Here is a 27,804-nt window from a genome sequence, read left to right as displayed (position 1 = left end):
TTCAGGAAAATGTTTCAGGCTCCATCTTGCTTGGAATGGCCTAGATACATTTGGGCTGGTGTCTTTAACACTGGAGATCCATACAAGACTCTGGCCACTAGGCCACAATCAGGAGATTTCTGCCTGCGTCAATGACTGAACCAAAGGGAAGGGGGAACCTAAGGTTGGAAGGGGGATATAGTCTACACATCATGCAACACTTCATATTTCACCTGGGGGGACAGAACCTGCTCCATAGATGGAGAGGAGCCAGAGGTTCAAATGGACCAGGAGAGATTGAACCCCAAAGACCACCGTGAAGTGCAAGGTCTTCTTGGTGTGGATAGATTCTCCAGGAAGGAATTTTAGAAGGATATAAGGGAGTCTCCCCTACTGTGAAATCCTGGAAAGGTAGCCTTGTTCCCAGCATGAGGGTGAACATCTTTCAAAATTATGGGATCCTATTTAGTGAACCCAGGGACTGATGTTTAAGACAACAAGAGGTTGGGGTCCCTGCACATTCAGACCCTTCCTACTAGTTGGTCCTCCAATGCCTTTGGCTCAGTCACCTGGGTGTGAAGAAAACCAAAGAGAGTCAGTCACTTCCCTTCACTTCTTGGCTAAGATGGGGGACCAAGTAGAATGCCATGTTAGGGAAAGTGGAAGCTCTTTTTGAGAAGGTAGAGATTGACATGGTTGGTCCCCTTGAGCCACCTACTTCTTTGGGAAGCTAAAATTGGTGGTAGAGGACTACAACACCTTAAGACATCTCATGGAGGACTGTCACTATGAAGGCAGTTGCAAGAGCCCGACTGCACATTTTAGACAGGTTAGATTCCTTAAGGAAGTTATTTCTGATAGGAGGGACAATTTCATGTTTAACTTCATGAAGGCTATGTGAAATGAACTTTGAGTTACTTGTAGGTTCCCCACCATTGATCACCCAAACACTAATAAATTGGTTAAAAGATTCAACCAAACCATTAGGAGCAGCCTTCCGGAAGTAAGCAGGATCTCCTTTTACAATGCCTCTTTAAATGACCTTTTGCCCATCAAGTCAGAGACCATTTGGCAACGGTGAAAGAAAGGTAGGAGACATCCTACCCCAGTCCTATCCTGAATTTGGTGATCTATGCCTAGCCCTTCGGAGGAGGTTGGCACAAATGATGGCAGAGGCAAACCATAATCTGTAGGCTGGAAATGACTTGATGAAGCACTTGTTTAACCAGACAGCCTTGCAGATTTATTTGGCTTATGTTCAATCAGACCAGTTCATGGAAACTATAACGCCTGGCGCTTTATAGACAAATGGACAGGGCCACACAAGATTGTTTCTATTCTTGGAGAGGTCAATTACCTGGTGGATGTGTGCTCTCTTTTGATAAAGTCGGGGGAGAGTTGGATCCTGGCTAGCTCTACACTACAGATACCAGAATTCCTTGCTGCTCCCAGAGGGATTCAACCCTGAACACCTGTCACCAACCAATATATATATATATATATATATATATATATATATATATATATATATATATATATATATATATATATATATATATATATATATTTAACACAGCCACAGTAGTGGCCGCTTAGTTATGGTTAAGTTGCTGTTTCCATAGGAAGAACACTTTTTGGGCGTCTTATAACTCTGTTCCCCCTGGACGAATCCTCGCCAAACTTTGCAAAAAAAGTATATGGCCCACTCTGAATTATGTTGCAATTTTGCAAAGTTTGCAGAGGTTTGGTCCGGTGGGGTGGAGGGGGGAGGCAAAGTTATAGGGGGGCGTCCCAAAACTTCAGTTTTTCCCGTAGACATAATGGGAAAAAACATTGCTCACGCCTACAGCCCAAACCGCTGGACGGATTTTCACCAAATCTGCAGCAGGAGCAGCGGCTTGGTACCAAAGGCGTGCTTTTATTAATTTGGTGTAAATCCATCCAGTAGTTTTTTTTTAAATGACTAGGACGCAAGGCAAAAAAATTTGTGATATCTACGTCTGCTCCGCGGACGCACTTCCCTGTTCGCTCCGCGGACAGGACACGGATTGGCCAAATGGCGTGCGTCATGTCCGCGGACATGCGACGTGCTCTCCGATTGGCTGGGGTGAAGCGTGAAGTGCGTCAGATTTTTGGAGACGCCCGCCATTTTGGATTCTCGTCCAGTGTCCGCGGACATCGCGGTAAAACATTAAAAAACACAACATTGCACTCGTCAAACTTATCAAATAATGTTTGGGGAGGTGAGTGGCGAGGAGGATGGGATGGAATATCGCTGCAAGAAGCAAAAAAACATGTTAACTAAAAATCATCCGAACACGAAGAAAGCATGTAGCGGTGTAGACCACGCTCACGCAGTAAAGCGCACGCGCACAACTACTTTACCCGCTTTTGACATATCCTGACACTTTCTTTTTCAAACTCGCACGCGCGCCTCATCCGAACACGCGTTGAAGAAAACAGGCAGAAATGATGACCATGCACAGGAGTTAACGGAAAACACGTAGCAGTGAAGACCGCACACACACGCTGTAGAAAACACATAGCTGCAAAGACTGCACACGCGATGTAGATAACACAACTGCACGTACACGCGTTAAAGGAAGCACGTAGCAGTGTATCTTTTTCAAACTCGCACATGCGCTCTTAACAGATGAATCCGAGCTCACACGCGCCTCATCCGAACACGCACACGCGCTGTAGAAAACACATGGCTGCGAAGACCGCTCACATGCGCTGTAGATAACACGTAGTTGCGAAGACCAAGCACACGCGCTGTAGATAACACGTCGCTAAGAAACCACGTACACGCGTTGAATGAAGCACGTATCAGTGTATCTTTTTCAAACTCGTACACGCGCTCTAAACAGATGAATCCGAGCTCACATGTGCCTCATCCGACCATGCACTGAAGAAAAACTCGCAGAAAGCACAGGCATTAACGGAAAACACGTAGCAGTGAAAACTGCGCACACGCGCTGTTGAAAACACGTAGCTGCGAAGACCTCGCACACGTGTTGTGAAGTGAAGAGAGGCCCTTTCCATGGTGGCCATCTTGGTAAAGGATTTTCTTTCCTACACCAGGACGCTGCCGGCATACCGGTGTCGGAAGAAAAATCTTTTTTTTAGCACCCCGGGTTCCCGCTTTGGGAACCTAGGGTGCTAATGGACTTCATCCATTTAAAAGGACATTATGGTTAGGTTGCGCTACTAAAAACCCCTGAAATTCAATGACATTTGTGATGTCGTCTTTGATGTCCTGGGTGTTAGTCTTAGCAGTGCACGGTGGTGGGGCGAGTTATGGTTGCTTAGCTTACCATAACCGGCGAATTTCAGGGGTTTTTTGGTTTTACTTGGAACCATAACGGCCCTTTAACAAAGCTTTTTTTACAGAATTTCATATGTTTTTAGTAGCGCACAGACATTAGGCTGAACTGACATGGAGACGTGCTGCACCCCCTGTTGGTAGAAAGTTTTGCGAAGAGCGCTGGTAGATGGACATCATTGATGAGAAATCCGTGGGAGGAAGTAGTCGATTAGAGTAAGTATACGATATGTACATGATGTATCTAATTGTACAATGTATGTGCTTATATATTTCAATATATAATGCTAAATATTCTGTAAATAAATCTCTGCAAAATGTGTGCGCAGTGTATACATAGTTCAATATGTAATATAAGCTGTCTGAAATGTAGTTCAGTGTTTAGCTGATAGATTTCAGCGTGTAGTGTATATCTCAATATATAGGAACTGTAATATCTGTGTATGGAAAGAGCGCACTAAAGGTCTTCTGCTCAATTTGATATTATATAAAAAGGAAATAATCTCGAAGATAAATAGATTGAAAAAATCTAGGGTGACGGTGCCCGATGGCCACTCTAAAATGGTGCTGAACAGCAACCCGGAGGTTGGGGGTGAAATACTACTGTCACCATTTTAAAAAGTCTGAAGATGGCTGAATCCGGGATTCTTGGAGACAAGCCATTAAGATTCCCATTCACACTAAAAAAACAGCGTTCTGAGCCGGCAAACTATAGATTACTATCCTTGTTGGTGGCACCTGGCAAGGTTTCTGCCTCTATTGCTTTAGAAGAGCTCAAACTCTGGGTTGATGATAATTTGGGCACCTTCCAAAATGGGATTCAGAGCAGGCTCGGCTACTGCACATTATTAAATACACTAATCAACAAGGCACGAAAGAAAAATACCCCCACATTTGACGTATACCGATTTTAAAGCGGCGTTCAATGCGATGGATAGACTAAGATCACGGAACAAGCGCGAGCAGTGGGGATGCCGCAGGATCTTCAGTGTATATTGAAGCATTCACTTGACAGCAGGACGACGTGGAGCAACACAGCTTCGATCCCCAGGTCAGCGCTTAGAAACCTCTGGGTATTAAGCACGTTATAAATAACCAAATATAAATTATAACATAATATAGACACAAGTGTACAGGTCAGGTTGGACAGCATGGACGCTTGCACTAAAGAGATATACATCAAAAGGGTGGAAACAGGGCTGCGTGCTTAGCCCATGCTCTTCAACATGTTTCTGGCAGACCTCACAGGATGATTGGTAGTGGCCAGAAGTTTCCCTCCTAAAATAGGGCGGCATCATGTTCCTTGGATATCGTATGCAGGCAACGTGGTACTGCTGGACCACACATTAGGGGTTTTGACTAGGTCGGCAAACGATTTCAAACAGCATGCCTCTGTGGTCATAAATTATGATAAAACAAAATGTATAGAGCCAATGACATGGTTAGAGCCAAACACTCATGCCCTTATTGCAACAGCAAAGACATTTGTAGAAAAACGGCAGGCTATAGCTTAGAAGTTGTAATAATGGTGCATAGACAAAGCGCAGTACCTGCGATAATATATGGTTTAGAAGCCAAAATACAAGTCCAATATGAGTTGGCTAAAGCCGAGGGGAACATATGGAGGGAAATCTTGGGGCTAGCACATCATGCGCCTAGCCAAGTACTAAGATCGTAGTTGGGGTTGACCTCTGATTGGTCACGTATGTATGCAGAGCGGTCTCATGTATAAAAGGGATGGAAGATCCCACGTGCCCCCGCTTGGCACAAACATGAAGGTCCCTGAGGAGTCGGAACTAGAGAATATAACAAGTTGGAACAATTACTTGGACTATCATATTCTGACATAGGAATTAATTGCCTAGTTAAAAGAATGGCACTGGTAATGAAACCATGAGCATTCGGCTAGACTAAAAACCTAAAAGTATTTTTTTGGAGTGCCAAACTAGCTGCAACGGAACCAGCCGGCGAGCGAGGTGAGCAGTGGGGGGCGGGTTCCCGCCAGACTCTGGTCCCTCGAGGGCGATGCCTCGCCCCCGGGGTGATTTCCAGCATAACACGTGGAGGACACCCAGCTGGGGTGCGTGACCCATCATGAGGCCATTAAATGTGGATTTGATTTTGATTATTTATACTGCACTCCAAGACAGACTCAACTGTATCCAGGCGCAGATGGTCCAAACAGCCGAATTAAAAAATGTCAAAAACACATGTCTTTGTATCTCTAAAGTCAAGCGGCCTACCTAAACAAGTGGGTTTTTAAAGCTTTTTTGAACTGGTCCAGTGATTGGCAGGCTCTAATCTCCAATGGGAGATGGTTCCAGAGCCTAGATCCAAAAACTCAATCTCCTATCCCCTCTGGAGACAAGTTTGGAACGTGGGATATCCAACAACTCTGTCTCTTGAGCGCAGTGCTCTGGCCGGATTATAGAGGCATACCTTTGCTCTGAGGTAGTCTGGGACAAGGCCATTGAGACATTTGTAGATCAGACATGCTACTTTAAACTTAATTAGGCCCTCGACCGATAACCAGTGCAGGAATAACCTACGGATTAAAGGAGTGCCCTTCTCGATCCCAGACCAGGCCCTGAGCGACTCCGTGGGCAGGATTTTCCAGACGCTCCCGATGCATCCGGACAGGACACTGCTACTGCTGGACCGCACTCACAAGCTGCAGGGTCGCAGAGGCTCGTCCTCAGACTTTTCTCCAGACGTGATCACTCGAGTCCACTTTTTCACAACTAAATAGGAGATCAGCGCAAGAGGGGATATCTTACTAGGGGACATCACAACACTAATAATAAAATACATATATTCAGTCACTAGAGTGGGGCATAATACAGATCAAACCCCTGTAAAGGAAAGTATAGATTAGTTTATGCACTACAGGTCCACAGAGAATTAGCCCCAGCTTCAAAAGTCCTTCCCTAAGTTGTCTAGGGCGTTATGCCCAAAAGTTCAGAAAAAGTTCTGACAGTTTGTAACGCTGGAAAAAAATGAAGGTAGGGTCTCTGGTGTCCAGTGAACGATTCCAGGGGTTAGAGGACAAGTTATACTTGTCAACTAAAGTTTCCCCAACTTTGGGAAGGTTTGTGGAAGCAAGAAATGGCAAAGCCATTGTGTTATAAAAGTTAGCAAAACTTTTAAAGGCAGTTTAAGGGGCAGGTAACAACCACTGTAACTCACCCCCCATACTCCAGTTCTTCACTTGACTTGGCAGGTTGATAGATGGTCAGAGGTTACTTTTCCCACCGTCTGCCTCCGCCCTTGATTTGCAGCGGTTGCAGGTTCGAGCAGATTTCTGGTCGATGTATTTGGCTGGTGCAAGACCTCTCGTTGGCAGAATGCAGCAAAACAGAATGCAGGAGCCCTCTTAGGACTAGACTCAACTCAGGTGAGCTGTTTTGGACGGCGGTCACTGCAGCACGGCGACGCAAAGGGACTCACTTGTCACGGTCAGACTTTCTCTCCCATCGTGGATCCCCTTGATGCTAGAACTCCGAGATTTCACAGAGGTAAGTCTTGTCGGACAAGCTGAGGATCCCCCAGGTTGCAGGCCTCAACTCGGAACAGCGGCGTAGGGAGCAGGGTACCCCAAACTTAAAGCTGGTCAGCCACGGGGCGGTCCAGGGCACTTTCGAAGGATCTTCTTCGCAGGGGACCGAGCAGACGTCAGGAATGGATGTTCCCTCCACTCCACGGGTCGCAGCTCCCTCGCAGGACTGCTAAAGATCGACAGCAAGACAGGGCTCTTCCAGGACAGCAGCAGAAGTTGGTCGCCAGGTTTCCTTGAGACAGGTATCTGGTCTCCTCACGGGTCTTCCAGCTGAACAGAAGTCCTGGCTCCTTCAGGTTTCTCCAGGATCTCTGTAGAGTGCGTGCAGGGGTCCTCGTCTTATCCCAAAAGCCAGGTAAGAGCAGAAACTCCCACTAGCCAATAGCAGAATGAGCCCCGCATACACCCCGGCAGTGGTCCAATCAGGACCAGTGGCAGGAACTCATGCATAACACTCGGACTCACACACACTGAAACCAGTTTGTGGATTGCGACCAGACTGTCCCAGCCCACATCAGGGACGTCATTTCGCCAAAATGCCAGGGGTAGCGGAAGTGACATCATATTACCATTGACCTCTGATGACATCACCAGAAGTGATGCCCTTTGACCGCCACGCCCAAGTGAATATTACGGGAAGCGATGGACCACGACCTTTCACCCCTTGACAAAACAGGAAGTGGTATCACATAGCATTGTTCCTAAGTACAGTATGAAAAATATGGTCACAATATCACTATAATGTGATATACATTTGATACAATTTTTTTTAAAAGGTAGAAGGCACCCCTCTCCAGAAAGAACATGGCATGATAACCTGTTGTGTTTTTTTCCCCACTTTGATACAAGAATGGATCGCCATAAGCATCATTAAGATCAGTGTGTATAGGCCCGTATTACCAAATTACTGTATATGCTAGCAGACGTCCATGGCCAAATAATGATGTGTCATTATATAACACTGACGCTTAAACGCTTTATATATATATAATACATACAATATCACCCAACCTGTGTTGGTACTCATTTATCGACCTCAGAAGAATGAAAGGCTGAGGTGTTTAAGAACAGTCTAAATTAGTGACTCACCCCCTAAAGTGTGCCTGAAATAAACATTTAATGAGTCTAGCAATTATTGTATAGTATTCCAGAAAGACAAATTATTTGGTATCCCTATTCTTATTTCGGGTCACTGCTGAAAGTCTTAGACTTGTGGAAGCCCTGTCCTTTTTAGTCTTTTATTTGTTTTTAAAAATTGTTTTTGTTAAAAGGTGTAGCAAGGGAGACCACAGGAGCAGCAAGAGACCTCAGGGGTCGCAGTTGCAACCCCTAAATGACGTCCTTGGCCAACATCCTGCCAGCAAATGCACATAGCCCTCCAGTAGCCCGCCAAAAGCCTCTGCCATATAAGAATTTTCTTGGCCTCACAGGCCAGGAAGAAGGCTAAAAAACAAGATGGTCAAAGGACAAGCAAAAAACCTGATGTCATAGCCATGTTTGGTCACTAGCCACAGTTCGTAGCCAAACGCGGTAAACGCGGTAAGGCTGAACCGAAAAGCACAAAAAATGGTAAAACCTCATGCTGCCACCAGTTTGTCCATTTAGCACACCTAGAGAACCCAAAAATCTCTGAGTGTTAGTCTAGGGCAAAAACAAACGTGTACCCCATTGTAATGCATTGTAAGATGCCTTGTACAATGATACAAGTTACAAAAGTGATACAAAAGTTACCAAAGTAGTAACATCAGTATCAAGGCTAAGGGTAATAATGTTTCCCAGTACTGACAGCCTGAAGGACCTGTCAGTTTCCCCATAACTGATGAACATAAGACAGTGTAGTGAAGCTTAAGGTTTCACTGTACTGTAAAACTGTAGGTCAGATTCAACAATAAAAAGCAAAACGTTTGAGGGTCAATTAAAAATGGGAGGAAAGGTGCAGTAAAGAGACGTCATTCCTAAGGGACAGGGGAACTAATCAACCCCTGGATTGGTACTCTGTTCCAGTCAGTTACCCATCAGAATTGCTAAATTTGGGATCTGGCCTAGTCCCAATAGTGAAGTTCAAGGCCTGAAGACTCATGAACCACCAGAGCCACTTTGGATTCTCTTCCTTAATATCCACCAAACATTTCAAAGGCATAAGGTGAGCATACACAGTGAGGTGAGCCCCATGGAGGTAGGACCTCAACTTCTTAAGACACCATATGATGGAAAAACATCTTTACTCCACCTGGGGCCACCGCCGTTCTCCACGCCTAAACTGGTAGCTGATGTGACATATAGGTTGTTCCTCACCTTTGTCATCCAGGTTTGAAAGTTTTCCACTATCACAGTGTCATAGGCATCTGCCTGCACTACGAAACGTCTCTTCCAATCCTCTGAAGGTTCCATTACCATTCTTTAGGCCCCCTTGAAGGAGTGAGGGCAGTCAGAGGGGCAGTGATATTGCTATCGCTTGCCACTTTGCTCCTATGCTTTCCAGTGAGGCCTAGGAAAGTCAGCACTTGGGCTTGGGTAGTGGGGGTTGCCCAGTTCTGTACATGAAGTACTTCACTAAAAAGAGGTTGCTTCTTGTCCCCACATACACCAACTTTATGCTCAAGGAAGGCCAATGGCTCTTGTCTAGTGTGACACTTGGTTGTCTCGCAGAACAAGTTGGCCTGATGAAGGTACCGACACCCAGTCTCTTGAGTTATTCCCAGATCCTTCCAAGTGGGGGTTGAATCTGCCATGTCATCCAGACATGCATTGCTGAGATCCTCATTCCCATTTAGAACAGGGTCTAATCTCATTTGACGGGTGTCAGTTGCAGCCACCAATCCAGTAGTCCAAACACTCAAGCAAGGATCTGAAAAGGCCAAAACTGCTGTCTCCTCCTTAGCATAGCCTGCAAGAGATGTTTCTGTACCCTGCAGAGAGATCAAAAAGGCACCTGTACTTTTCAGTACAGAGCTGATCCACCAAGTTGTTATCTCTTAGTGGGGAGTAGGCATCTGTCTTGGGGACAGAATACAGAGCTCTAGTGTCCATGCAGAATTTCAAACTGGATTTACCTGTATGTTCTTCCAGATCATCAGAACTGGACTCTAGACATCTTGAGTGCTCAAATACTCCTTGTGCCAAAACAGAGTGGATCTCACACCAACTGTCAGAAATTCTCTTCTGTTCTGAACCACCACAACACCCAAACTTGGTGGGTTCACCAACTCCCAGAATACAGTCTGGTTTACACCAATCTGTTATAAGGATTCCTAGTGACAACAAGGAGGGAGATTTCCTCAGCAAAATATCCAGCTCACCCTGCTGATGTGGGGTCAGGTGAGGAGACACTAGGTCATTCTCACTGAGGACATCAGAAGGGCTGCTTTGGAACAGGGTAGGGAGAAATACAGATGTTTCTGGCTCCCTCTCTGTAGCCATTAGCAGGGTTCCAATTCTATCCATCAAGATAGGATCCTCCATACTTTCCATAGTACACTTTATGGCAACCTGGACAGGTCCACCAAGGCCTATTAAATAGTTCACCTTGCCAAGTTGTGAAACATGGCAAGGCCAAGACCACTCTCAGGTGTTCAGGGATTTACAAAGTAAGTTTGAAAGGAGAAGGTCCCACCTCCTGTGGAGCTTACTTAATACTTCAATCAAATTTAGGAGAGAACTGACAGTTCTCTCTCTCAGACCACCTCCCTGTGGATGACGGCTAAGTGGCACTTGACAGGTCACTTCATCCTCCTTCCACTGGGTCTGTAGAGGAGCTACCTCTGGGACTGTTATTCAGTAAGGCATTAATGACCAACTTGGCAGTCATTTTCACTGCACTGGCGTTAAGGCATATGGTGTTGTGATCAACAACCACCAATTGCAACTTACTGCCTGAGGTCTCCAGGGTCAAAGGGCTAAACAAAGTAGGCCTTGCCTCTGGTACAAATGAATCCACTCCTAAAAGTGAAATCTGGAGTATGTGAATACTGGTTTCACTTACGTCAACCTGGTGACAGAGAGGTACACCCCTGAAGTGGGTTTATCCTGGGACTCTTATTTTGAGACCACTCTGGTGGTATACTGACACTAGGATGAACCACTAGGGGAATGTCACACCCCACCTGCAGGAGGAAGGGCCTCACATCCCGAGAAACCTCGAACCTCTCAAGGATTTCTCTGGTGGGATCTGTGGGCTTGCTTTCCAGTAACACACCTTTCTGTTGTATCCTTTCCTTCACTGGAGGGAAACCCTCCCACTGGAAGCAGGCATTTCTCCACAGGCCTAGGTATGATTGTTTCCTTCTTTGTTAGCCCATACTAATCTCATCCCTGGGTATCTCCTCTACCAGCATGCTAGATAGCTCAGGAGTCATGTAAGATCCAAGGATTTCTGGGAGTCTTTCTTGCAAACCTGGAATAGGGACTCTACCCAACAAACTCAACAGATGTTGTAGGTAGGACAGGGGGAATATTCTTTTTCCCTCTGCGTCTTCTTCCGACTCCTCTGGCCATGGGTTTCCCCTTAGGCTTAGGCTTTCCCTTAGGCTTGGACAAGGCAGCCTGATTCTGAGACCAAGTGTTTGAGGAGTCGGGTGAGTGTCTATCAGGACCTAAGTCTTGAAGACTAAGCTCACCCAGAACTCTTCTAGTAACAGCTCTCTTAACATTGACAGATGCCCTGAACAGTTCACTACTCACAGCACTATTGACAGGTGCTACTGGAACATTGAGAGAGGGCTTACCAGTCAACTGAGTATCCCCCACAGGACTTCTGGCAAGGCTCTGTGGGTTTACCACCACTCAGGAAGCTACTTCAGTAGGACTGGGCCTAGTGTTCGTAACAGTAGAGGTACGTACACCTACTACCTGAACACTATCGTCAGAGAACACATGACTAAGGGGCATGTCTGGGATGGGAGCGGAAGCTCCAGCACTACTATTTTCTAAAGAATCTAGACTACCTTCAGACTCTTCACCTGTGGGGAAGGAATCTAAAGGAAAGGACACCCCTCCAATCTCTTCTACCACATACTGAGAGAAGGCTAGACTTGCAGAGTGGACTACACTACACCTGGGGTCCCCCTTCTTGTGGTCAATGGCTCCACAAGTGTAAGAACTCTCATTGGATCTTAGCACATGGGGAGGCTTAGAGAAACCACTCATGCTTGGGAAACCACTCATGATTAGTCCCACTACCCTGACCCGACTCTGGTGATTTTACTTCTTTCCCTCCTCCTGCTTACCTGAAGCAGGCTTGTACTTATGGGACACTATGCAAGACCCATAAGTCAGCAGCAAAGCCAGTCTCTTTGGATTTAACTCATTGGAGTCTGCCAAGTGCTGCTTAAGCTCTCGGGAACAAGAGGCAAAAAAATTGTTCAAGTTGATCATACCCTCAAAAGGTACTTACTTGATAGCCCTCTACCCAGCCACACACGTGTTTTAAGGAATTTGCAACAGAAGTCATACAAGTCATACATTCTTTTTTCTTGTACTCTCTAAATCTCCTTGAGTATTGGATCGGTGTCGTCTCAAACCTTAAGATGAGAGTTTGCTTAAGTTTTGCAAAGTCTTGCCAGTCAGCTTTTGACATTTCCATAATTGCACTGCAGCCAGAATGGGGCAGTCTGCTGAGCAACTATGCAATTCTATCAGCATCACCCACTTCTTGTACTTCACAGGCATACTCAAAAGTCACAAGCCAATCAATTATGTCATTCTTATCTTCATAAACACCAAGAAGATCTTCTGGGAATCTAGGATGTGAAGAGGACCCAGAACCATCTCCAGATCCTCTGGAAGAACCTTGTGAAGCATACATCTTGGCAAGTTCCATATGCTGATCTCTGTCCTTCTGCCTCTCAACTCTCTCAAATTCTAACATGGCCATCCATGTTAAACTGAAGCTCTTTCTCCTTAAGCCTGAGCTTCTCCTTTTCCAGGTCAAAAAGAGCCTCAGCATCTGAGGTGGTGACAGACAGAAGTCAAGAAGCTTCACTTTCCTCCTCTTCCTCACCATTAGTAATCAAATATAACAGTGTACTGTGTAAGTATAATCTGGACACACCACCAGTGCACTACACTGAGGTACCCAATACTGATCCTTTTCACAAAACACCCAGATGTTAACTGGAGAGGGTCTTCCCACTGCTGCCACACCACAATGCCACTCACAGGCCATTGGGGCTACAAGCCAATCAATGCTTTAGTTTTGTTGCTGAAGCTCGAGTTTGGGTTAAAAAAGTTGAAAACCCGGTTGCTCCAAAAAAGCTGAAGCGATAATGAAACCAGATGTAGGCTTACACTCGCCCGGATCCCTCCACTCCCCATGGCGGAAACTGTTCCCCAGGTGGAACCCCCCTCCACCAGAAGCTCAAATTTGTAACTCTTAACGTAAAAGGTTTACATTCTCCAGTTAACCGTAAACCAACCCTACAGCACCTGAAAGACCTGAATAGCTCAGTGGTATTTTTGCAAGAGACCTACCTGATCCCGCCTGACTTTGACCACCTGCACAGCAGAGACTTTTCTAAGCAATTGCTTTCATCCAACAGAACCAAAAAAGAAGTCACAGCGATCCTTCTAGAGAGAGGTCCCCTTCGTGCAGCTGGAGACACTGCACTGCCCGGAGGGAAGCTACATGGGGGCCAAAGGTATGCTATATGGACAGCTTCATAGCCTGGTTTTGGTTTCTGCCCCCAATGAGGGGCAGGGAGTGTTCCTACTGGGACTGGAATCCGAACTGCTTCCCTTCATCGAGGGTCAGGTGGTAAAAGGGGGTGCGGCAGGACTTTAATGGGATGTTGGATCCCCAGGTCGATAAAACGCATAAACCCACATCATACGATTTTAAAGTTGCTCTAGGGTTGCTGTGCCCGTTTAAGTCTTTATGGGTGGTCAATACCTGGAGGGTGTTGGCACCTGGGGGTGAATAATTTCTCCTTTTTCACTCACGTACATCGCACTTCGGCCCGCATAGACTTACTCTTAGCCAACCTTCAGCTTATGTCATATGTCGGTGAGGTGGCTATAGGAACGAGGACTCTGTCTGACCATGCCCGGTCTTCCTAACGGCCCAAATTCATGACCATGAGCCTCCACAGGCCCACTTGGAGTCTATATGATCCGATCCTTAATGATATGGCACTCCGAGATGGAATCGCAAAGGCCATCCAAAATTACTTTCAGTAGAATTTCACGGGGTGAATGCCGATGGTGACCATATGGGAGCGTAACACATAAGAAGGGTATTGGAGAACACAATGAAAAATTAGATGAATCAATCCTCTTGTGAATTCTGTGAAACACACATGCAGACTGTCCCTAAAATGAAGGACACCCTGTCCCTATCACAATGACTCTCTCCCTAAGAGACGGATGATGCACCGCCTATCTAAAAGGGAGAGCAGAAAGAAATCTCCCTATCCAACTTTCATTCAATAAAATATCAGATTTAGGTCACAGAAATGCCTTTGAAAGACACAACACCATATAATAATGTCTTTTTCCGAGTGTCATGGGCTTATCCTCACATCTGGAATTTCAATCTATGTTTTAATCACGAGTTTTTGGAGTTAGTCCTAGCAGCTCAAACCTAACTCTGATAGTCACACTAACAATGCTCTTTCGTGAGAGCAACATAGCCTAGAGGCTGGTATAGCTATCTGGCACTAAAGAACCATTATTTAGACGTTTGCACATAATTAGCGTTAAACATCGTCTTCTGCATGAGAGCGCTCATGCCAGGTTAGGTCATATGGGAGGCCATGAAAGTGGTAACCAGGGGGACCTTATAGCCCATGCGGCGGCCTACCCGACCGCCGGTTTGAAGGTCAGGCTCAGCTGGAGAGGGAGGTAGTGGAGGCAGAAAGTAGGCATAAAAAGGGCTGGTCTCCCAAAGCTCACCGATCCCTTCAGGTGGCCCGGAATAAAAGGCCCACTATGCCGAAGAAACGGCACAGACCCTCCTCAAAACGAAATGGAGATACTATGCCAAGGCCAATAAATTCCTGCTTAGAAAATTGGTGAAAACACAACGGCGAGACACCAAAGTGGGCTTGCAGGACTCACAGGCAACAATTCAATATGCAGAAGACACTAAATTGCAGCTAGCAGCGACCCACCTAACTGAAACCATGTCAGCCACTCCGGCGTTGCTGCAGACCAGAGGCAATATATAGAGCGGGCAGCTGTCCCACACCTCAGTGAGGTGGATAGGGATGCCTTGGACACACCAATCACGGCTGAGGAGGTGGATTCTATAATCAGATCCTTGAAGGCAAAAGTCCCAGGACCTGACCGATTCACTCCTATGGTTTACAAACTCTTCTGGGCCACAATCCTAGCCCCCCTCACAGATCTGTTCAACTCCTGACAAATGGGCTGTAGAACCCCTTCCATGCAGGAATCCTCAACCATCCTGTTGTTAAAGCCGGGGAAAGACCCTAGAGATTGCACCTCCTATAGGCCAATCCCGTTACTCAATATTGACGCTAACATTTATTCCAAGGTCTTGGCCAATCATCTAGCCATGGTCCTCCTCAAACTAATCAATGGAGATCAGACAGGTTTCGTGTTGGGCAGAACGGCGGCCAACAGTATCAGCCGGGCCCTAAACCTAGTGAGAATTGCAACCTTAGAGCAGTGCAAGCTGGCACGGATTGCGGTAGACACCACTAAGGCATTTGACAAAGTAGACTGGTCCTTTATGGAACTTACCCTTGAAGCATTTCACTTTGGGCCTCTGTTCCATAGGATGTTCCTGGCCAACTACAGGTCACTGAGAACCTCCTTGCGAGTGAAACGAAAGCGGACAGATACCATTTCACTCATGTGCCCTCTTTCCCTGCTAATTTTCGTGCTGTTAATGGAGCCCTTTTCTCAACGGATACTTAACAATGCCGCTATTGAGGGGGTAAGAATAGGTGGCAAACATAAATTGTCCCTTTACGTGGATGAAGTGATGCTCACCCTCACAAATGTTCAACTTTCTTTGCCCTGATAAACCCAGACTATTGAGTAATCCAGAACAATCAGGGTTGAGAGATCACACACAAAGTCCTTTCATATGCTCCTACACAAAAACAGAATGCAATTTTTAATGTTAGGTCAACAAAGGCTTTGACCCTGGGTTATTTAATAAACATACCAATTTTTTATAAGTAAAAACCAAAACCAAACAGGACACTGTAGCTTTCAAATTTGTAGTACAGATGTGTACCATCCAATCAAATAACAAGGATTAAACAAATACAAGACATGTTTCTTTCATATTCAACGACACATTTACTACAAAACATGTGTCATCCAGAACGTTGTGCATTTCTGGAGTACAGAAAACCAGTGCGACACTGAACACTGAATATTAAAAAAAGGAGTCAGTTTTGAAGGTCACCATCATAAATCTGGGACCTTTGGGGTGGGGCCGACATCAGAAGAGGTGGAGGCCCTTAGGCACTCCTTCCCGATTAAGTGCAATGAGAAATGGGGGGTTCATATCTCAGCACTCCCGAGGGAGCTGTATGCGGCTAACTTCCAGCAACATTTTAGAGAGCTGGAAGCTGATCTCGAAAGATGGTTGGGCCAGAAGATCTCTCTAATGGGTCAGATCACAGTCTGTTAATCTGCTCCCAAGAATCCTTTTCCTTTGCTCTGTACTCCCAGTGGAGATCCTGCAAATTCCCCTCCTCCAATTACAGCAGATCTTCCAATTTATATGTTGAGTGAGAAATCCTAAGATTCCTAGACAAGTGATGGAGGGTAATACCAGAATTTGTGGAATGGGGGTCCCAAACCTACACAATTATTATGCAGAGGCACAGCAAACACATTTTCTCGCCTGGCTCACACCCACTGACCCCCCCCTTAATGGGTAGACATTTAACAGTCCAGGGTGCGACTTCCCTTCAACTCCTTGCCATATCCCCCCCCCTCCCACCCTCAGCAAGAAAACACTGGCAGGGTCTACTATTCTCCATGAAAACAACAGTGTAGACGTGGCACTGGGTAATGAGAAATGCAGAGATACTGAAAGGTGTAGGCCCGCGCACTCCAATCTTCCATAACCCAGACTTTCCCCAGGCCGTTGGCCCACCAAATGCAGGAGATGGATAAGGGGATGGGGGGGTTACATTTTCTGTTGCAACTCTTCGATCATCCCAGACCTTTGAACGTTGCAAGAAAGGTTCTCCCTGTCTGAGGGAGAGAGCTACACCTATACTGAAATCCGGCACAGGATAGTGCACCCCCTGATGAGACAGGGGGCCACGCGTGACCTGGGCTCCACTGAGCTCTCCTTGCTAGAGGTCTCTCGAAGGGGGAGGGAAATCTCTAGATTGTATAGGCTAATGCAGGGTGATATGTGGACGCTTCGACACAGCTACATGCCCCAGTGGGAGAAGGATCTACGTCATCCTATAGGACCAAACTTTGGTGGACAATAACCTATTCCTCCTCCAAGTGCGTGACTAACAAGGAAGGTGCCCTCAAGCTAACATATTGTTGGTATTACACCCCAGAGCGGCTACACCGCTTCAGAGTTCGCTAAACCCAGCTTGCTGGAGGAAATGTGGGACTCAAGGGACATATCTGCATATGTGGTGGGAGTGCCCCCTTACTCGAACCTTTTGCGAGAATGTGGGTGACTCAATTGAGGCCGGGTCAGACTTCCAATGGAGCCCGAGGTTAACTTGTTGGGTGTCCTTGGATATACCAGAGTTCTGGGGGTACGGCTAAACTAATTACCCAGCCCCTCGTGGCTGCAAGGATCCCGATTTCCCAAGTTTGGAGATCTCCCGAAAGTCCGCTGGTGCCTCTGCGGTGGGTCAATATCTGGGACATTCTGTTGGCGGAAAAGGTCACAGTGGCCAAAGAAGGGGTGCTACGCCGATTCACAGACATTTGGTCCCCTATCCTAGAGTATGACTTGAACTTGGAGGGGATATTCCTACACAATTGTTAATGTCACATGTGCCTCGCTGGGTTCTGCCAGGGCTTGAGAGGGGACGGGGATAGGGCTGGATGTTGTGGGGGGAGGGGGGATTAGCCAAAGAGTTCATCACATTATGCATTAATATAGGTCTGTGTCCTATTGATGGTATTTGCTCTAAGACTGCAACCGATTAAAAATAAAGTTGGTAAAAAAAAAAAAAATCTGGTGCAATCTTCTGCACCGGCTTTGAGAAGGTTCATATTATTGATGTGGCTTAACCAATTAACCAGGATGGTCTAGATCCTTCTTCTGTAAAGACTGGGGGGAAGGGGGAGGGCAGGGGAGGTTTAGTTTATTATTTATATGGCGCGCCATACCCTGGGGCATCAGGGCGCAAACAGACAAGGATATGCTCAACTTAGTTACAAGTACATGAAAAGTAGGAAAAAAATACAGACAACAATGTTACAATATAGGCAGGTAAGTACAAGGTAAGGCCAGGGTCAAGGAACAAAGGGTAACAGGGTACATATTTTCTGCATAGTCATAAGGTAGTGATATACAGTTATGTACAGTGTGACATATCAGGTCCCCAATATCAGAATGATGTGCTGCGCACAGAGCTTCAATCGCGAGGTGAGGTGAGGAGGCCACCTGTGGAATGGGGGAGCTGGCACAGATAAAGGGGACACTTGGGGAGGTTCAGAAAGCATTTTTTCTGGTCATTTTTCCAGATATTCACTGCTATTTTTCTGACAGCTATAAAGGACTACTGATAGCCGAGGTTATGTGAAGTTCCGTACCCACGGTTATAGTTATTTTTTAAAAGATACTTTTACAGCTATAGTGACATCGCGGGTGACATGATAGCCATCTAGGTCTCCCATCCATGCAGTAACCAGACCGACCCTGCTTAGGTTCAAAGCGAAGAAAGGGCCAACACCCTCAAGGCCATATTGCCTAATATATGAGCCCACGTTACAAGACCTCTTAGAGCAACATGGCCTGAGGGGGCTGGATCCTTCCTCACTTGAAGCTAAGGAAAGTCGGTCCTGGTTACTGCATGGACGGTAGACAGTCCACAGTCTCGAATTCCATGTGTTTTCTTAGTTTTACATATCTCATAACACACAGCACCCACATTATTCTTTTAAAAAACTGTGCTACTCTCAGTTCTTGAACGTTTTGCACTCAATTGTTTTTCCTTTTGCTGAATTGCATTCTGGTATTTGTAGTCTCCCAGTTAAGATGGGGGGAATAATGCCACAATTGTACACTTTCTGCCTAAAATAGTACTATAAGGATTTATATATTTGAGTGACACTATGGTATGTGTACTTTTCAATGTATCTTTATAAAGCAGAGAAGGGGAAATGATGGGAGGGCAAGTAAGTCATGAGTATTTGCCCATGATGTGGCAAGAGAGTTTGTAATTGCGGATACTGGTGCAGTTATTTTCCCCGAATTGTGGCTGCTTTTCATGGCACAAGTAAAGAACAGATATGGGTGGACAGCAAAACTTTTTTTTCAGAGGGTTGACGCAACCGCTTGGGATTTTTTTAAATTGGCAAGCTTGCTCAAGTATTTGGCTACCAGGATTGTAATTGGGTTGTCATTTCCCAGTGCAGACGCTTACAAGACCACAAGCACTTCTTTCTAAAATGGACAGTGGGCATGGCCAAAGGCCATGGCTAGTGGTCTCGTAGTGTTTGGTCATGGTCGCAGCCCATGTCTAAAGGTCTGTTCGTATTCTAAAATATACAGTGGGCACGACCATATGCCGTGGCCACTGGCCATGTGTGGGAAAAATCTATGGAATAACAAAAACTCTTGAAATTCAAGGAAAACACTTTAGTTGCAGGGACATTAAGGTGAGAACTTAACGAAACAAAACCCTGAAATTCAGCAAAACCCACCGTAAATTTGTGCCCCCTGTTGCGCAGCCTATGACCACAATGATGATATCACTAATGACATCACAACAGTACCCGGCACTAAACCTGGCCTTCAGCCATGGTCAGTGTGCATGGCAAAATATATTTGAATACATTAATGGGCACTAATCATGGCCTTAAGTCATGGACACTGGCCACAATCCTCAGCCATGTGCACTGTATATTTTAAAACACTAACAGACCATAAACTTTGTCCTTCACCAGTGGCTACAGCCTTTAGCTGTGTCCACTGTATATTATATACACTAAGCAACCTCTAACCATGGGATTTAGAACAATGCTAGCCAGTGCCCACAGCATTTGACTGTCCCCACTATATATTCTAACAGATAAATAGGCCACTAGCCATGGCTAGTGAGCATGAGCAGTTTGTACATGTTTTGCCCATGCCAACTGTATATTTAAAAATACTAACATGCCATAAACTAGGACCTTCGAAAATACCCACTTTGTATGTATGAAACAACACTAACCAACCACTGGCGATTGCCTTCGGCCGTGCCCGGTGTATATCATATACACTAACCAGCTACTACCCATGGCCTTAAACACAATACTAGCCAGTGGCCTCGGCCTTTGGCCGTGCCGACTGTACATTCTAACATTCTAGCTATGGCCATTAGCCATGGGCACCGACTACAGCTTTCAACCTTGCCCTCTGTATATTTTAAAACAGTGACGGCCACTAGGCATGGCTTTTAACCATGCACATTGGTATTTTACAATACTAAGTGACCACTAGCTATGGTGTTTGGTGACGGCCAGTGACCACAGCCTTCGTCATGGCCTAGTCCACAGCCTACATTGTTATTAAGATAATCAAAGTTTTTATGAGCTAACCTATTAATGATGTTATATCTAATGCGATTATTGATGTAATCTGTTATATTTTTATTTTATTGGTCACTTATTAGGCCCTTACACAATAGGAAAAACTGTTTCAAAGTGCCCACAGAGCAAAGAGGGTGGGGACAGGGGAGGCAGACAATGAATTACAGCAAGGATAAATAATTGCATTTATTTTACAAACAAATATTGACAATTGAGGGAAGGGGAGACAAACCTACTATGCCTTGTGAGTGTTCAGAACGTGCAAGTGCAGAGGAAGAGAGGGGTGAGGGACAAGGTGCTTTGATGCTCATGGAGAAGTGCTCAGGTTAAGTGCTGAGAGGAGAAGAGTATAAGTGCAACCGTCAATGAGTGGGTGAGCCAAGTAAGTGCAGTAGAAGGAAAGATAGCGGCTGAGATGGGAGATGTGGTGGGTCAAGGCACCAAGGACACATAAGGGCCCTGCACCTCAGTCACGCTGCTGTGGGATTAGCACTGAAGAGAGGAGAAGGAGGCGGTAAAAAGAAAGGTCTTGAGGCTTTTTCGGAACTTAAGGTCTTGCTCAAGACGCAGAGGGGGTGGGATGCTGTTCAACAGGAGCGAGCCAGCCAAGGAAAGGGTTCAGATACATTTGGTCATCTGACAACTGATCACGGCAAACTGATCGAAAGAAAACAGCCTGTATGCGATTAGTTCGAAGAGGCTGAAACACACTCAAACCAACCACCCCGCCGACCCATCACCCTCACCATCTTCCCCACTTACCTTATTCCCGTCGACTGGTCCACTTCAGCCCTGCGGCGTCGGATCAGTCCCTCTAACGCGGGTTGGCTCCGATGCCGCAGGATCCCTTTTTCTTTCTTTTTTTCCCCGTCCCCCGCCTCCAATATCAAGGACACCGATCGGTGTGTATTAGCCAATTTGTTCAAATATATTCGGTCGAACTGTAAAGCCCAAATTTGGTCAAATGTACCATTCGGCCAAATGTATTCAAACAAATCTAATACAGAGGTAAGTGATCACCCACCAGCTCTCTGTTTGGCAAATTGCTTATCGCACAGGGAGATGGTGCCGGAGGAGCCTAGAAAGAGTATTTGGTCAGGAAGCATTGAAGATAGAGTGGTCCCCCGGCCCCAGATAGCCTTGTGTATGATCCAGAAGGATTTGAATTTAATTTGTGCTGAGACTGGGAGCCAGTGAAGTCTTTGTAGGGGAGGAGAGATGCAGTCCCTGGGCTTCAGGCCAAGGTTAAGTCTCACTGCCCGATTCTGGGTATGCTGGAGGGGTCGCAGGGTGGAGGAAGGAAGATTAAGGAGGAGGCTATTGCAGTAGTCTAGCCTGGAGAGAACCAGGGCACGTGTAACATTGAGTCTCTGGGGGAAGGTGAGGAAGGGTAGAGTCTCTGAGAAGGAAGGGCTGAAAATGGGACTTCTTGACAATGTCCTAAATATGAGAGATGAAGGAAAGGGTGAAGTCGAAGATGACTCAGATTCCTAGCTACAGTAGAGGGGGGTGGGGAAAACCCATGGAAAAAGGCCAGAATGCAGGGAAGTAGTATGGTACAGGGGACCCAATAGGGAGAATCTCAGTTTTGCTGGCTTTGAGACAGAAGTAATTGGCAGTGAACCAGGACTGGATGGCAGAGAGGCAGTCCGGGATGAAGGAGGGTGCAAGGGCATCAGTGGGAAGTTTGAAGAAATGTTGTGTATCGGCAGGGTAGCACTAGAAGTTGGGGGAGAAGGAGGAAATGAGTCATGCCATTAGAGAAAGGTATATGTTAAAGAGCCAGAGGGAAAGAATGGAGCCCTGGGGGATGCCACAGGTAGCGGAGAAGGAAGGGGAGGAGAAAGGGCCAAGAATGGTTTTGGAGGAACGGTCAGTTAGGAAGGAGTTAAGCCAGTCCAGTGCCCGCTCCGAGATGCAGAAGAGACATCTAGGAGGACGAGGACAGCAGCAGAATTGGAGTCAAGAGATGCAAGCCGTTCTTCACGGGGGTTCAGAAGAGCAGTTTCCGTGCCTCCGGGTGCTCAGAATCCAGACTGATGGTCATGTAGACTGCCAGCGAGTTCGCAATTTGCGATGAGTTGGGGAGGGCCAGCTTCCCAAGCAGTTTTCCCAGGAAGAGGGTGATGGAAATGGGGCAGAAGTACGCTAGGCATTTTAAGGAGGGGGCGCACAAGGGAGTGCTTCAGAGAAAATGGAAAAGAACCAGTAGCAAAGGAATGGTTGCAGAGATCGGTCAGAGCAGGGGCGAGAGGCAATATTTTCCTTGATGGTTCTGGAGGAGCAAGGAGCAACCTGTTTGGATGAGACCTTCATGGAGATGATGTCTTCAGAGGAGACAGGAGTGGAGGGGATGGAGGACGGTGAATGGTAGGAGGGGGCAGAGGTGGGAGGGTTGTGATGCAGAGGATGATGCGGATGGGTTGGCAAGTTCCCTGCAGATTTTGAAGAGTTAGGCCATGTTGTTGGATGCATTTGACACTTATGCCTAAGTGTGAGCTCTTTTTCTGGCACAGATGGAGTCTGTAGTGTCTCTGGATCAGGAGGCAGCCCAGTTTGTCAAAGGGTGCGCCCGAAGTGTGCCACTTCCGTTCGGCAGCCCTGCAATTACGTTTTTGGTCTGCAGATCTGAGTCGTACCAGGTGTTGAGCTTTGAGGCAGGTTTCAGGCAGATCCTCATGACTGGGGCAAAAATGTCAAGGGTGTTGGTGATGGACAGAGATTGCTGAGGGCAGAATCAGCAGAAATGCCAGTGTTGGGTGGGACAAGGGGGAATGAAGGTGGAAGAGAAGGCAGCAGCTGACACTTGTTTCATTGACGGATGTTCGTGAACGAGGTTGGCAGAGCTTTATGAGGAGTTGTCACAAGGCCATGGGGACCCAGATGGGAGCTACAGAGAGAGTGGTGACCAGGGGAGAAGAGAGAGTGAGGTTGGAGTGGATGATGGCATCTAGCTGGTGTCCAGCAGTATGGGTAGGGCCAGAGGGAAGAATGGATAGGGATAGGGAGGAGCAGAGGTCAGTGTAGAGGGTGGTTGCTGTGCAAGGGGAGTCCAGGTGGATGTTTAAGTCACCTAGTAGTAGCAGGTTGGAGGTGGCAGAGAGTAGGGAGGAACAGAAGTCCGCCCACTCAGATGGGAAAATAGAAGTGCCAGGGGCAGGGGTGTTGCTAGGTCTGGAAAAGACCCAGGGCTACGCTGATGTCAGAACTGTCGGGACTGGGGGCTAGCTAGCCTTTTGGTTGTAGCTCCTGAAATTCTATCCGGGGCTACAAACAAAAGATTAGGGGCTATAGCCCCCTTAGCCCCCCCCTAGCACCGCCTCTGGCCAGGGGGCCGATAGATGGTAGAAATGGTCAAGGTGGAGGAAGGAGAGATGACCAATTTGCACACTAGGCTCCCAAAGGACGAATACTGTTGAGTGGGTAGGATGGTAGAAGGAATCCACTCTAGGAAGATTAAGGCAACTCCACCACCAGCACTGTGGAGGTGATCTGATAGCCGTCCGGGATGAGTGAGTGTCAAAGGAAGTAACTGAGCTGGCGTTGAACCAAGTTTCCTTGAGTGCAAGTATGTCCAGGTCAGTGTCTTCAAAGAGAAGGCAGATGTCAGCAGAATGTTTGTGGGCTGAGCGTGAGTTGAGGGTTGTCAGATGGAGACAGTCGCTGTCTTTGAATGTTTTTTGAGTAGGGGTGCCAGGATGTGGGGTATCCGTCTGTAGAGGTCGAGTGGAAGGGGAAAAAGGGGAGAGGCAGGGGATGGAAGGAAGTTGATGAGAGAAAGCAGGAGCCAGTCAAATAGGAGATCGGCCTGAGGGCCTTGATGCAGGACTGTGCCCATGATGTTAACATTGATACAGTATCGAGAAGAGAAGAAACCCACGAGGAGGACTTCCCATTTGGTGCCATCATTAATGGAAGTTGAAGAATAAGGTGCGAGAGTGGCAGTGAGGGGAGAGGTCCATAGGTAAGGAGACGGGACCGAAAAGAGGATGCGAGTGAAGATTCCTCTTGAGGATGCACTGACAAAGGTGTGTGCAATTTGTAGGCCTCAGTTAGCAGCAAGGATGTCTTTTTTAATGCTTTTTCCAACCAGATTTAGTCAGAGGGAGGATAGGTGATGGTGTAGCAGTTGGAGAAGATAGGGGAGATGGAGAGCGCAGAGAGAAGTGAGAGGTGAGGTGGGGGTGTGCATGCTGCAAAGTACGGTTCTGAACTTGAAACACTTGTGTATAGGCACGTTATAAATGCCATATCATATCAATAGGCCAGAAGGGTTTTAGGTGTAAGATCAAACAAGTCAAATGGAGTCACAGCTACAAACTAATTTCATACACCAGGTACTATCAATGCAGCAAGGAGGCACAGCTAAAACGATTTTACATTTAGTGCGGTCACCAGTGATACTATTTGTGATGTCATTAGTGTTCTCATACAACATGTAATTAGTGGGGTCATCAGTGATGTCATCATTGTGGTCATAGGGTGTGCAGCAGGGGGCACAAAGTTAAGGTGGGTTTGGCTGAAATTCAGGGGTTTTGTTGCGTTGTCACCTTAACGTCCATTCAACTAAAGTTTTTTCCTTGAATATATATTTATATATAAATGTGTTGTGCGTTTGGGGTGGGCGTAAGTGGGTGGTGGGTGGCAGTGTGAGGTGGTGGGGAGGACCCACCCCTATTTAAAAAATAAATAAATGTGGTCAAAACGGCAGTGGTGAATACTCTGCTGTGAAAATGCCAAAGGTTAAAATAGCAGCAGTAAAAACACGTGAAACCCTATTGTTTGGCCCCATCCCAAACAAAAACATTTAAGTTCCATTTCTTTTCATAGTTACTCACAAACTAGTTAGCATAGCTAGGAACCTGCGAGGCTGGAACACCTCAAGGAAAGGCCCTGGAACAACCACCCTAGACATTTTTATGGTTGCCAGTCTCCCAGGCATTGCTGAAATTAACATGTTCGTATTCCTTAAGAGTGCACATACTATATGCTGTCATAATAGGAGCTTTTGCTCAAATCAGTATAAGGAACTGTACTTCACACACCAGCCCTCTTACTCCCAAATTTGAGCAGCTTTTACCTCTGTGGCTTCTGTCTGACCAATTTATTACCTGACTAGCATAAGTACCATTCTTGGAACAGGTTCTGTAGAGAGACATGATAACACTGATCCTGTAGGTTGCTGTTCTGATTCGCTTATCACTTGATGTGCTTTGCACCCAGAAGTAAACTGCACTGAGAATAGGCGCATGTGGCTGGCTGACATGCCCCGTTGGGGGGGGGTGGGAGGGAGCCAAGAGTTGGTGTGCTGCTGCATACTGGCACCTTCTGTGCTCTCTAACTACAGGTCTCCTCACCCTGGCATGGTGCAGTGCAAATATCGTGGAAACCGCACCTCCATAAGTCCTTGGGTCTGCACCTCAAGTTGTGTTCCTCATGTCGGGACGGGCCCTTCTACGACCACACCATGTGTGAAGGTACTAAAATCCAAGCAAAGGGGTGGGGTGTCCACATGTCATGTAGCTAGTAATTCCCAGGGGGTCCTAACAGGTAACTATGTAAAATGTGGGCCAGATTGGTGAAACAATGTTGAATTGTATAAGGAACCGCGCTTCGCAAAGCCACAAACACATTGTGACAGGCAGAAATCCCTGGAACTGGGTGGGGTGTCCAAATATCAAGTAGCCAGTAACGTCTGGAGGGTCCTAACAGGTAGCTATACAAAATTTGGTGCAGATTGGTGAAACAGTGTGGAATCGTACAAGGAAAAACTCTTGGCCACAAATTCCACCACAAACATTTTGACTAGATATATATATATATATACTTTGTCTGCTCACTGTAAACAGCCTGCCGCTCTGGAGCACCTTCATATTACTAGCTATATGTTGCCCGAATCGGCAAATATCTCAAGGAAATACACCCACACATACATACCAGTATACCTATGGAATGACTAATCATTAATGAATAAATCGTCTTTTTAGTTTCAATTGATTGAAAAACCCTACCACTTTCACAAAACATTTAAATTTCCAAGTCTGTCAATCTCTACTGCCTATGTCTCAAACAGCTCACCACTTCATCCAAACTCATCTCTGGTCACGCTTTGTTGCTAGTATTTGGTCTTGGAAACTAATCCTCTCCGGTTAAACATGCCCAACCCTTCATTTCCAACCGTGAATGCATCATGCTTTAATTCCTTCCAATCTACAGTGCACTCATACGGCAGAGGAATTATCCTGCTCACTTACCACTTCTGGAGCTTTCCCACAATGGCAAAGACATAAGTACATTGAAGCCAGTTACTGTAACCTGCATCAATGTTTAGGATAAGATGCCTTACTACACAGCTGTAAAGAAGGAAAAGGATAGGGTGGGAGTCGCGCAATACATCTATATTGTAATCAAATTGGCTATTTTAGCACCTAATCATACAAGTGAAAGTAAACTGTTTGTTAATGGTGTCTGAGGTCTTATTCTTTGATAACCTTTTTAATTGGACTGTCCTTATAGGCATGATAAAAGCTTCTGGCAAATATTTACAACTGCTGTCGGTAATGGTGTGTGTTCACAGTCAGTGCATCAATATTAACACGCTGACCACACCAAGCAGACATGAATCAACATTCGGCCACACAATAGTTTTCATCAAATAAGTTGACAACTACTTACTCTGCCATAAAAAAGGGACCCATTGTTGAGAGACGTTCCTCCAGGGTAATTATTTTCGATCTCATGTAGAAAGTTGAAAACATTAGGATACAGACACTGATGTAGGAAAGGGGAGAGAAGGACGGACACATTTTCAAACATGTAGCACAGAAAATACATCAACAAACATAATAGCAGAAATAAAATGAAAACACCCTACACTCAAGTTTATTTGAGATAAACCTTCAAACTTCTGAAGTATGCACACTTGTACACAAGGACAGCATTCAGCCAAAGTTAAAATGTTGTTGTCTGGCTTTCGCCTTAAATACACTACAATGGTAAAACATATTTAAAAAACACAATTATCTTCAGCTCTCTGCCATTCATTAATAGTACAAATTCCCCATTGGTCCAATGTCTGATACAAGGTCCTTTTAAAAATAGAGACACAGTATGAAGAAATAATTGCCTTCCTTAAGTACCACCAACATATGCATTTACTGACTAACATATTGGATTTTTTCAAATTAATTCTTAAAAAAAGGTCATTGGGGGATTCAAAGATGGTCGCCGTTGGAGACGAAGGTGC

At 46.1% G+C, this 27,804-nt stretch overlaps 1 protein-coding gene across 6 annotated transcripts in view; it reads right to left on the bottom strand.

Annotated features, from left to right (window-relative positions):
- GRAMD2B (GRAM domain containing 2B) overlaps positions 1 to 27,804 on the bottom strand; it is an 864,945-nt gene that overhangs the window by 74,595 nt on the left and 762,546 nt on the right. For 5 of the 6 annotated variants that reach the window (XM_069625594.1, XM_069625593.1, XM_069625595.1 and 2 more), the window contains one exon: positions 27,234 to 27,329. The exons of the other annotated variant lie outside the window; for it this stretch is intronic. In XM_069625594.1, coding sequence (XP_069481695.1) covers positions 27,234 to 27,329 — 96 coding nt within the window. The remainder of the gene's footprint in view (positions 1 to 27,233; positions 27,330 to 27,804) is intronic. 6 annotated transcript variants of the gene reach the window in all.

The sequence above is a fragment of the Ambystoma mexicanum genome, chromosome 6p (genome assembly GCF_040938575.1).
Source record: "Ambystoma mexicanum isolate Mex_15411 chromosome 6p, UKY_AmexF1_1, whole genome shotgun sequence".
NCBI classification, from domain to species: Eukaryota; Metazoa; Chordata; class Amphibia; order Caudata; family Ambystomatidae; genus Ambystoma; species Ambystoma mexicanum.
This window is presented reverse-complemented; position numbering and strand designations above follow the sequence as displayed.